Source organism: Ctenopharyngodon idella, chromosome 3, assembly GCF_019924925.1.
Source record: "Ctenopharyngodon idella isolate HZGC_01 chromosome 3, HZGC01, whole genome shotgun sequence".
Lineage (NCBI taxonomy): Eukaryota > Metazoa > Chordata > Actinopteri > Cypriniformes > Xenocyprididae > Ctenopharyngodon > Ctenopharyngodon idella.
In genome coordinates, this window is record NC_067222.1 from 54,963,549 (window position 1) to 54,975,799 (window position 12,251).

Genomic DNA, 12,251 nt, shown 5'->3' on the forward strand with positions numbered 1-12,251 from the left:
TTTCAAATAAAGGTTTCCAAGTAATATCAGATTGTTTGCTTTTTTTATTACTTACCCTGTAACTACATGAAATAAGAGTGTAACAAGCACCACTTTAAATTACAGCCCGTAATGTCATACTTACCCTGTAACTACATGAAACAAAAGCATATTTCCCCATGTATTAAAAAAAGATTGCAATAGTTCTTTCTACTTGCCTTGAAACAACTTAATCAGTGCACTTTCTCACTAAATTGCTTCAAGCAATTAATTCAAGAACTTTATATATACATATTTGTGTAAACATTTTACATTTATTTTGGTGTGAGCATTTGGGGAAATATTTATGCTTTTACTTTTGCATTTATGAATTGTGTTTTGAATTTACGAGTCAGATTTTGTAAATGTGAATTGTGCTGTACATTTATGAATTTAGTTTTGAAAATGTATTATTTTTGAGGCAGATCTGGCTCCATAGTCGTTAATGGACACATGATGATGGGCTGGAGCAGGAGCTGAATCTGGAGGCTGAAGACAAACAACTGATGTTAGTGGAGTGAGATTCATGTTTTACAGTGCAGAGTTACAGTGTGATTCCTGCTGACCTGACTGAAGCAGCGTTACTACAAGGTTAAGACATAGGTTAGGTGTGTGTCAGGATAAAGACATGAGTCTATGTTCAAGACTGAAACTGTGAGAGAGTCTGAGTCCTGAACATTGCCAGCAAGCCAATAACTAATAGAGTTGTGTAGCTAAATAACACTCAAACTAAATATTTAGTTTGACCTCTACAAGTAATCAACATTTCTGAAGGTTCAACACCTGCTTTCACTGTCTATTTGAAAAAAATATTATTTATTTATTTTCAAATAGTACCTTTATATTTTGAAAGTGCCTGGTAAAAGTGGATTTATTGTAAAGCTTTTTCTTCGTGTCCAACAGCAGTGAGTGAGTGAAGGACGATGGCATCTGCTGAACAGCATTATGACACACGAGATGAGATGGAAGAAGACAAGCTGAAACACAAGGAAGGTAATAAAGGAAAGACAATATCAGTATAATATTAAAGTTTTCACTTAATAAATGTCTTTAATCTCTCTCTATTCTAGTCCAGATGTGCAGCAGCACTCGCAGTGAAGTCGGTGTTGGTGTGAATGCTGAAACTGGAGCAACTGCAAATGTTCCTGTACTCACTGGAAACATCATCACAGGTCCAGTGACCTTCATCATGAACCCTGCAGGAAATGGTATCAATATAACAGTGCTTACTGAGACACTAATGAAGTTTGTTTTATGGAGATACTGCTCATGGGCAGACATGTTTTATGTTTCATGTTCCTTTTCTTCTTTTCTCTCTCCACACAGCACCACAAAAAGCCTCAGAGAGAGAGAAGGAGAAGCACACAGTAGATCAAGGTACAACAGTCATATTCTCTCACACTGTACTGACAGATGCTGACCAACACCAACACACACGTTCGTTGGTTTGGTTGGATCAGTGTGTTTCCTCTGTTGACATTGGTTGGTGTTTGTTTCATCAAGTGTTCATCAGGTTGTGGAACGTTTGAACAGAGACATAATGTTACGCAGCTCACGCGCAGTGTTGAAGTATACATTACTTAAGGAAGTACTTACAAATTATTAACAAACTATTAATAGTTTATTCTTAGTTTATATATTGTAGTCTCTACACCAGTGTTTCCCAAACGTTTTTCAGTCACGGCACCCTTTGAAAATGTTCAGAAATTTGTGGCACCCCACACTAGTGTTGTCACAAAACTTTGATACGATACCTTAAATTATCGATTTTTAATACCACAGGTAGAACCGCCATATATAGGCCTACTGTCATATAGATATTTATAATATTATCTAATTTTTTTGTCCATCCATTGTGTAGGAAAAGGAAAGTCCAGGAAATCAGTCATTTCTTCTGAAGAGAGAAAGATTTTAATTAAGGCTTTTATTCATATATAAACATTGCTCAGTTACCATTACGACTATCTCACCTAAATGTTTGCTCACTCCGTGTATTTGTGTTTTTATATTGGGATAATTTTGTTGCAATAGCACAAGACAGCTTGTTTTAATGTCAGTTATTTTCAAGTTTTTAATCTATTTTATAATGTAATAATTTCACAGTTAATCTCCAAATTAACAACATAAAGACAGTATATTTTAAATACTTGTTTAATAACATCTTTTTATGAATGAAGGCCAGTATCACTGATACTAACACTACTAATGATGTCTTCAATTTTAAACATTAATAATTGCCATTCAACATTACAGTGTAATTGAATGGTATCAGTTTTAACATTTATTAGGCTCCAAGAAAAAAACAGCTTTTAATTTAAGTGAACTTAAAACAATCTCCACATAAACCTGTGGGATGATCTATGTAGTGAAACTCAAGAGTGTAACTTTGGTTTGAAAAAGTGGGGGTACATGCCCCCGGACCCCCCTACACCCTGTCTGAATTTTGTCGACAGCTGGAGGCGGCAAAAAAATTTGATGGAGGCGGCCGCCTCGTAATTCTCTATGCAGGAAAAACCCTGCTGACAGAAAATGTTGCGGTTTTAAGTGGACTCGTTTTCATGCTACACACAATGATCTACATTAAATATTTAGCTAACAGTCTAAATAAGAAGTTACCTAGCAACAGTGTATGTTAACGTTAGCTCAGTCAAGGCTAACATCAACAGGTGTAGACAGAAAATATGATTATCCTGACCTGAGCTAATTTACTGAATCAACCAACTCACATCTCCTTTCTTTCATTTCATCCATGATGACATTAAAGTCATCTGTTGCTGTTTCTGGCGTTTCATCGCTGACTGTGCCGCAGCCGCCATACCTGCTCATCAGATTTCAGTGAGCTGTTTTTAGAGCGTGCACGCGACGTTCCTGGACGCGGACGCGCGCATCGACACGGGCGCCTGTGTTCTGCTCCTCCGTGACGATGACGGCGTGAGGTTAAAAAATCATAACAAACTAATTTGAAAGTGGGGGGGACACAAACGGGATTTTGAAAAGTGGGGAATATGTCCCCAGTGGAAATTACGCCCTTGGCAAAACTACATACCAGTATTTTACATGGTTTGACCCCTGAATACTGATTCCTCCCACGAGAGGGCATTCTGGGGGCAGTAGAATAACTGCAAGGCTAGTTGAGAATCCACAGGTGTTTGTGTGCTATTTACTCACGCTATAAACTAGAGAATATGACATGGTGTCAGTAGGATACTCTAATAAGCTTGCGGAAGAAGTTTTGTTTCGGGGCAAGTTAAGCTTTATGAGAGGTGAAGTCGCAAAGTCACGGCACAAGAGGACAACGTGCTCCAGTTGATGCAGCTGCCGGGGGGAGAGAGAGAGCCGCCCACCTGAGCCATAACTTCTCTAAACCTCACGAATGGGAAAAATGGATCCCACAGTTCAAATGTTTCCGTCAGGCCAGTAATCTCCACACTTCTGCGCAAACCAATCAGATAAATACACTCATGTACTGTATGGGCGATGAAGCGGACGACATTTTGAAGGGGCAGAATTTGACGAGCAAAAACATGGAACAGTACGACGCAGTGAAGGAGAGTTTCCAAGCTTTCTTTGTTGTGAAGAAAAACGTAATCTATGAAAGAGCATTTAACGTGAGGAAACAAGGGGAAATCGAACCTGTCGACTCCTTCGTGACTGCACTGTACTCCTCGGCTGAGCTCTGCAAATATGGGCCATTACACAACAAATTAATCAGACACAGATTAGTCGTTGGGTTGAATGATATACGTCTGTCGGAGTGAATGCAGTTAGATAAAGCCATTGATATGGCAAGACAGACCGAGGCAGTGAAGCAGCAGCAGAGTAATCTACGAGTGTGTTAATGCTGAAACGTCTAGCTCCGTAGATAGAGTCATAGGTAAAAGCAAACCATCTCAAAGCAGGCAGAGAGTCAAAAGTGATCATGGAGCAAAAGAAAAAAATAAACCACCACAGTCAAGATGTCACAAATGTGCAAAAGCTCACTGCCCTGCAAATACTGTACTGTGTCATGCCTGTGGGAAAAGGGGTCACTACTAAAAAGTGTGTACTTCATCCAGAAAGGTGAATGAGATTCAAGAACAGGACCCTGTTCTTGTTAACAAAGCATAAAAAACATTATCTAACATATGAGCTTATTAAACAAAATTACAGTGACTGAATGGAGAACTCACTATTTGTATATAGCCTATTAATATGTTAACAATGTAGAGACTACTGTATAATATATTAACTATGAATTAACTATAAACTAATAGTTTGTGGTAACGCTTTATTTTAAGGTGTCTGTGTTACAGTGTAATTATGCATTGAAAAACTGAGTAAGAATAATGAACTTCATGTACTTACTATAGGGTTAGAGTTAGGATTAGGGTTTGGTTTAGGGTTAGTCACATGTAACTTCATGTAACGTGTAACAAGGTCACTAAAAAAAGTGTTACCTAGTATGCAAATGATTTGTAAGTACTTTATTACTGTATACATATTATAAAGTGTTACCCAATATTGTGCATGTTCATTATCAATAATAACAGTCACCATCTGTACATGGAAACAAGAATATATAACAAGTAGCAACTGCAGGGCTAAGCACAACTGCGGTAGATCTTATACAAATAAATAGGATACTAGTGTCTCTAATGGTGATTTCACAAATAGTTTACAAGGGTCTAAAAGCTTTAAAGGCACAATATGCAATTTTCACCGCAGGAGGTCGCCTTTTCAAAACAAAGAATTGAGCGCAGAGTCATGGGAGATGTCGTCTTCACGTCACAGCTGGTGGAAAAGAATCGGGATGGGACTTGGGCAGAAATCGTGTTCATGGATAAGATTATTAACTTTATTAACTAAAGATTATTAACTAAAGCAGAGCAGGGCGAGTGCTGTGGGAGCGTAACGAGACCGCTGGAGCGATTGCTAATGAGAGACGAGCACAACACACGTCTCGAGAGCAGCTGAACTTTTATTAGGGGCTGTTCACATACCGTGCCTAAAAACGTGTGGAAAGCGCGGCCGCGCCGCATTCTCCTCCTTTCCACAAGCGCTTGCGCTCCGGTGGCGTCTGTCATACCCAAATCAAACTCAGGTTTGATTTGGGTATGCTGCAGCCTATATATCTCTCTGTGTAATAACTAAAATAATGTTTATATATCATATTTTCTGACCAGTTTACTTTAGTTTTTTATAATACACCATACTTTAACCCAAACTGAATAATTACAAAAAAGTTTAAATGAGTAAATCTTCTATAAATATTTTTCATATACTGACATACTCCAATTCTTGTTAAAACACACTAGATATGCTTATTCTGTGCAGTTTTTGTGTGAAATCATATTTATTTTGTCCATCAAATGTGTTCACTTTATTTGAGCGTTAGCAGCGCAGCAAAAATAGACCCAGTGCCAAAACGTTCGCGGCACTGCTGCTTCTGCTCTGCTCCACACTGCCGCGCAGTCTCTGCATGCGGTGTGAATGCTCTCATCTGTTAACATGGGCGCTGAAAAAAATATGCACTGCTTACGCTCTGCTGACGCGTGCGGTGTGAAACCGGGCTAAGACTTAACGTTTTGAGCTATATAACAATAGTTAGTTTCAGTCTATAAATGTATCCAAACAGTTGTGCCATTGTAAATGTAATGTAAATGTAAGCTTTGGGGTTTCCATGGCTTCTACAAAATAAAACCGGAAATCAAGGTTAACGTGGATATGATGTCATTGATAGGCGATGCACGGACATGGTCCGCGTCCTGGTTAAAATGGCATATTTCTCTGAATTTAATCATTCTTGGAAACATCTGGGATGATGTAAGTAATGTAAGTCAACAAAATACATAACACTGTTCTAATGGTTTTTGGATATTTCGATCCATAAATCTTACATATTATGCCTTTAATTTTTATACGGTGATAAAATTGATTATTAAGGTTGACCAGTAGGTGGCACTGTCACCAAAATGATTTGTTATCCTCAAGGCATGATTGCGCTCACACATGCAAAGGTTCATTTAAGCAGGACAAAACATGATGAAAATACAGCCTCATGGCCTGATTGGTGTGCTAGCTGTCAATGGTTTGGTATATCAAAAAGCTTTCAGTAACTTAATGGCTAAAGGATGATCATGATTGTCTAATGGAGACAATCCACTAAATGCTGTGGAAGGAATTAGAAAATATTTTAGAGACTTTTAAATTGAAACCAAAGTGTTAGGGGTGTGAAATATACCCACAGACACGATAAACTATAGAAATTTGTCAAGCAATAGAGATGTTGTGGTTATCTATCAGGGTTACACTCATGTGACGTTGTGCTGTGCCCTCACAAAAGCTTCTCATTTTTCAGCCATGTGGATTAAAATCAAGTGATTTTAAACCGCTCAAGCACAGTAAGCCATGAAAAAGAACTAAATTTAACACATTTGCGGTAGGGGTGGGACTCTTTACACACATCACGATCTGATCTGATTCTGATTCTGATTCTGAGTCACGATCTGATTCCAAAATGATTCTTGATCTACTTTTTTTCTTATTAATCATTTTCTTAATCTTACATTTTATTTAATTGCATATGCAATATAAGTACTTTTTAAATAATTGCAAGTTAAAATTAAATTATTAAAATTGTATGTTAAGATTTTTAAATATATAAACAGCTTCAAAACATAAAAGTAGCCTAAATAATAAAGAAGAACAATGAAATGTTACAAGCAATAAACAAAGAGTGATTTAATTTTCAGAATCTGAACATTTTCCATTCAAGATCTGTGAGTGATTTTCTCTTTCTCATCTTTACTGTTGTTTGCCCACAGCATTCCAAACAACATAAATGATGCATTTGTAAGGAAAATAAGCCTACCGGCGGGCAAGATCACAAACTGCATGCGTAACATCAAGCAAAGCGCATATCCTGTACAATGAACCCCGCAGATGTAATTCACTTCATCCTTTCTGAACTGAAAGATTATTTTATGAAGGTTCGAGTGGTGTGTGTGTGTGTGTGAGAAAATGGAAACGAGCAGAATACGGGTGCTTCTGACAGTGCGTGTCCACTGGCGCGGACTTGCGGAGCAGAGGGAGTGTATTCAGTTCATTTTTATGGAAGTTGAGCTTCACGCTCACGCATAAAGCACACGCAGCATCATCGCGCATCTGTGGGTAAAAACTTAAGCTCAGAATCTATCCATAATCATTGGACAGAGAATCGCAATGCATTGATCCCACCACTAATGTGTGGTAGTTATTATTTATGGACTAGATAAGAATTTACATTAAGATTTTATTATTTTATTTAAAAACTGATCAATTTTTGCTGACATTTTCCCTCTTTCTCAAAGGCTCAACTGCAGAGGACAATAAAGCTGCTCTTCATGAGATCAGCCACAGACTGAAGGTCAAATTAAAACAGGAGTATGAACGAATATTGGTTGGTAATTCTCAGATGGGTCATCAGAAATACCTGAACAATATTTACACTGATCTATATATGGTGGAGAATGAGACTGGAGGAATAGTGAGTGAGCACGAGGTGAGACAGATCGAATTCAAACAATTTGATGCCAAGGACACATCAATCCAGTGCAATAACATTTTTGCAGTCCATGAGGGTCGACGAAACAGAAAAGTGCTGACGATGGGCATCGCAGGGGTAGGAAAAACAGTCTCTGTCAATAAATTCATCATTGACTGGGCTGAAGGAACAGAAAATCAGGATATTGCATTAATTTTTCCTCTTACATTCCGTCAGCTAAATTTGAACACAAAAAACTGCAGTCTAATGGGACTGCTTCACAAATACTTTAGTTATCCTAAAAAACTGGCCTTTCTTCCTGATGGTGACGGTAAAATCATGTTCATCTTTGATGGGCTGGATGAATGTCGCTTCTCTTTTAACTTTAAAGAGGATGACGAATTTACAGATGTTCACAAAGAAACAACAGTGAGTAACATAGTTACAAGCCTGATCAAGAGACAACTGGTTCCTTCTGCTCTCATCTGGATCACATCCAGACCAGCAGCAGCTGGTCTGATACCCCGAAACTACATTGATCAGGTGACAGAGGTGCGAGGATTCAACGATGAGCAGAAAGAGGAATACTTAAACAAAAACAGCAGTCCTGAGGTTGCTGGAAACATCATCCGTCATATCAGGAAATCCAGGAGCCTGTACATCATGTGCCACATCCCCGTCTTCTGCTGGATCTCTCTCACTGTTCTTCAGCCTCTACTGGCTCGAGAGAGCAATGACAAAACACCCACAACTCTCACAGGGATGTACACAAGCTTCTTACTTACTCAGCAGCAACAGATGACAGCAAAATACAGTGACGATCCTGAACCTGAAGCCAATGCCAGGTCTTTTGATCAGATTATTCTGAAGCTTGGGAAACTGGCCTTCCAACAGCTGGAAAAAGGAAATCTGATTTTCTACAAAGAAGATCTTGTGGAATGTGGAATAGATGTCAGTGAAGGGTCGGTGTTCTCTGGGTTATGCACTCAGATCTTTCAGGAGGAAAAAGCTGTTTCAGCAAGAAACGTTTACAGTTTTGTACATCTCAGCATCCAGGAATTCCTTGCTGCTCTCTATGTGTTTCTGATTAGCAATGATGAGAAAGCAAAGCTACTTTTTCAATCCCAGAGAGAAAAACTCACATGGAAACTGTCCAGAAAGACACTGTTTCAGCTTCATAAGGGTGCGATCAACAAGGCTTTACAAAGCGAGAACAGACACCTGGACCTTTTCCTCCGGTTCCTCCTGGGTCTCTCTCTGGAGTCTAATCAGAGTGACCTCAAGGAATTAGTGCCAGGACTGGAACTCAAAACAGAGAACATGAAAAACACTGCTGACTATATCAAAAAGAAAATAGAGAAGGAGAAATCAGTGGAGAGGACCATCAATCTCTTCCACTGTTTAAATGAAATGAAAGATGACTTTGTAGGGGAAATCCAAAAGAATCTGAGCTCAGGAAATCTTTCAGCACAGAATCTCTCCTCTGCTCAGTGGTCTGGTCTGGTGTTTGTGCTCCTGATGTCGGAAGAGACTCAAGAGAAGTTTGAACTGCAGAAACACAGAAGATCTGATGAAGCAGTGATGAGACTGCTGCCAGTGATCAAAAACACAAGAAAAGCACTGTAAGAGTCTTCTTTAAATTCATTTATATACACTGTTGGTCTTTTGTAATTGGGACGTCTTTTTACATGGATGACTTGTTGGCCTAGACAGTTCAGAAAAACGAATAAATGTAAATGTATCAATGTGTGTGATGATATTAAATGCCAAAGTGTCTCCATCATCAGACAAGTTGAACCTGAGTTTTACCCTTTTTAATTATTCTTAATTGTATCATAAATTAAAGAAACTGAAAATACAGGTTTAATGTTTTATGAAAATTGTTTTAGCTTTGCTTACATTGCTACAGTCAAAGGTTTTTCCAAGTTATCTATGCCCTAGATTATAAACACTACCTAATAAGCATTGATATCACTGATTGTTTTGTTCGCTACACAGGCTACAACGCTGTAATCTCACTGCTCAGTGTTGTGAGAGTTTGTCATCAGTTCTACAATCCTCAAACTCCTTCCTGAGAGAGCTGGACCTGAGTAACAATGATCTAAAGGATTTGGGAATGAGGCTTCTTTCTGATGGACTAAAAAGTCCAAACTGTCAGCTGGAGATACTGAGGTTTGGGTTTAAATGCTTTATTTATTTATTATTTTTTTTTTTTTTCATTAAGTTAATTATTTAAAAACACACCGCTAAGATTGATTCTGTGTGCAATTACATTTTGTTTTTATTGTTCAGATTTTCCATATGTAATCTCACTGCTCAGTGTTGTAAGAGTTTGTCATCAGTTCTACAATCCTCAAACTCCTTCCTGAGAGAGCTGGACCTGAGTAACAATGACCTGCAGGATTTGGGAATGAGGCTTCTTTCTGATGGACTAAAAAGTCCAAACTGCCAGCTGGAGATACTGAGGTTTGAGTTTAAATGCTTTATTTATTTATTAATTTATTTATTTTTTCCATTAAGTTAATTATTTAAAAACACACTGCTAAGATTGATTCTGTATGCAATTACATTTTGTTTTTATTGTTCAGATTTTCCATATGTAATTTCACTGCTCAGTGTTGTGAGAGTTTGTCATCAGTTCTACGATCCTCAAACTCCTTCCTGAGAGAGCTGGACCTGAGTAACAATGACCTGCAGGATTCAGGAGTGAAGCTTCTTTCTGATGGACTGAAGAGTCCAAACTGTCAGCTGGAGATACTGAGGGAAATGGTTTTAAAATAATTAACAAAATGCTATCACAATAAATGATTGTCAACGAATGTGACATTTGTTCTCGATGTAATGGAAATAGTCAACGGAAACTGATCAGGCCTGATACCAAGCTCATATACTTGTACTCGTACTCATACAAATATGGATGTGCTTGAATTGTTTGTTGAATCGTTCTTCAGATTCTTGACTTGTCACCGTCTGAACAAGCCCAACACAGTTGATTGATCGCCATAGAAAATCACCGGTTCAGCGATTGAAATCAAAAGTTGCTATTGTGAATGCCGCACGATCCACTGCTGTACATGTTTAGAAAAGTGAATGAATACTTTGGTACATTTCCACAGACACTTTTGTTACTTTTATGACTGAATCTACAGAAAATAACAGCATACAAACTGCACAGTTCAGTGTGTGATACTGGTCTGATTGTCAAACTAATGTCATGTGGACTGTTGCTGCGTGTGTTTGTAGATTGTCTGGCTGTATGGTGACAGAGGAAGGCTGTGGTTATGTGTCTTCAGCTCTGAGTTCAAACCCCTCACACCTGAGAGAGCTGGACCTGAGCTACAATCACCCAGGAGATTCATTCATTGATAAATTCAACCATCAAAACTGCACACTGAAACTTAAGTATGTTGAGCAGGAAGAGTTTGACTTTACTTCTTTCATACATTTACAAAGGTTCCTACTGAGAATAAACAGAGGTTTAGCTGCAGTTATACTACAGGGCTGTTGAATGCTTGATTCCGATTGTTTGACAAAATTTCTAAGGTGCTCAAATATTGTCAAGTAAATGCAGAGCTAAAGTAGTTCCAGGCAGGTCTCAACTAAATTAGAGCATGATTTTTCCCGCTCTATGTCCAATACAAATGAACATAAATGCAGTACAGACACACTAACACACACATTCAAACATACACATGCACAGAAATGTGTCAGTGCTGCCCCACGACTTCATCAGTAAAATAGTTTCACAATTTATGCAGTATGCCTGAAAAAGGGACTGTAGTAAGTGATGTCCGATATCTAGCTTTCCTCAAGGGGTGTTGGTCAAAACACAGGATCCAATCAGCTTCATCCAAAGGAAGTTTATTTGTTCCTAACACAATGGTAACTTTCATCCAGGCTGTACACAACACAGCTGTACAAGGGCTTTACAGAATTAGAGGGTTAGTTCACCAAAAAATGGAAATTCTGTCATTTATTACTCACCCTTATGTCATTCCACACCTTCGTTTATCTTCAGAACACAAATTAAGATATTGTTGATGAAATCCGATGGGTCAGTGAGGCCTGCATTGACAGCAAGTTAATTTACACTTTCAATGCCGAGAAAGGTAGTAAAGACATATTTAAAACAGTCCATGTGACTACAGTGGTTCAATCTTAAATTTATGAAGTGACGAGAATACTTTCTGTGTGCCAAAAAACAAAATGACGACTTTATTCAACAATTTTTTCCACGACACATGCGTGTGGTGATACGAGACACGTGTCGTTTCATTGCATGAATTATCCAAACTTTCAAGCTGTGGCATGACAATATCACAATAGATGCAGTACACAATCTCTTGTTCAGTAGGCATCACTTGGCGCTGATGACATCTACACCACCAGCTCTTCATTGCTCTCTGTCTTTCAGAAGCTTGTGGCTGTGGTTGTGTTGCAGCCTCTTCCATCTCTTTTAGTTCGTTCTCTGTATATTCTTTTTCGAATAAGTAAGGTTGTGCAAAAAAAATGCAATTCATCCTCTGTGTCGAAATCTGCAGACATAGTTATGAATGTTTATTTTGAGCATGCGTCTTCCTCTGTAAATACAGTCCTGCGTTTCTGCAGAATGCGAGCTCCTGCCTCATCACCACACACATACGTCATGGTGCTCTCGTGAACGTGTGTCAGAGACTGATACGGAACAGAAGAAATTGTTGAATAAAGTCATTATTTTGTTTTTTTTGGCACA

At 38.4% G+C, this 12,251-nt stretch overlaps 1 protein-coding gene across 1 annotated transcript; it reads left to right on the top strand.

Moving 5' to 3' along the window:
- The first annotated feature begins 447 nt into the window (after nt 1-447).
- Nucleotides 448-10,338, top strand: LOC127508763 (NACHT, LRR and PYD domains-containing protein 12-like). The gene is made up of 8 exons (XM_051887123.1): nt 448-609; nt 925-1,011; nt 1,089-1,226; nt 1,345-1,395; nt 7,347-9,141; nt 9,518-9,691; nt 9,812-9,985; nt 10,108-10,338. The coding sequence occupies exons 2-8, from the start codon at nt 942-944 to the stop codon at nt 10,298-10,300; spliced, it is 2,595 nt and encodes an 864-aa protein (XP_051743083.1). The 5' UTR covers nt 448-609; nt 925-941; the 3' UTR covers nt 10,301-10,338.
- Nucleotides 10,339-12,251: the final 1,913 nt, after the last annotated feature.

Bases quoted from the DNA above. Each gene is read 5' to 3' on its own strand.
- LOC127508763 (XM_051887123.1), top strand. From the start codon at position 942: ATGGCATCTGCTGAACAGCATTATGACACACGAGATGAGATGGAAGAA. The intron at 1,012-1,088 runs GTAATAAAGGAA...TCTCTATTCTAG, and splicing joins CAAGCTGAAACACAAGGAAG to TCCAGATGTGCAGCAGCACT. The intron at 9,986-10,107 runs GTTTGAGTTTAA...TTTATTGTTCAG, and splicing joins TGCCAGCTGGAGATACTGAG to ATTTTCCATATGTAATTTCA.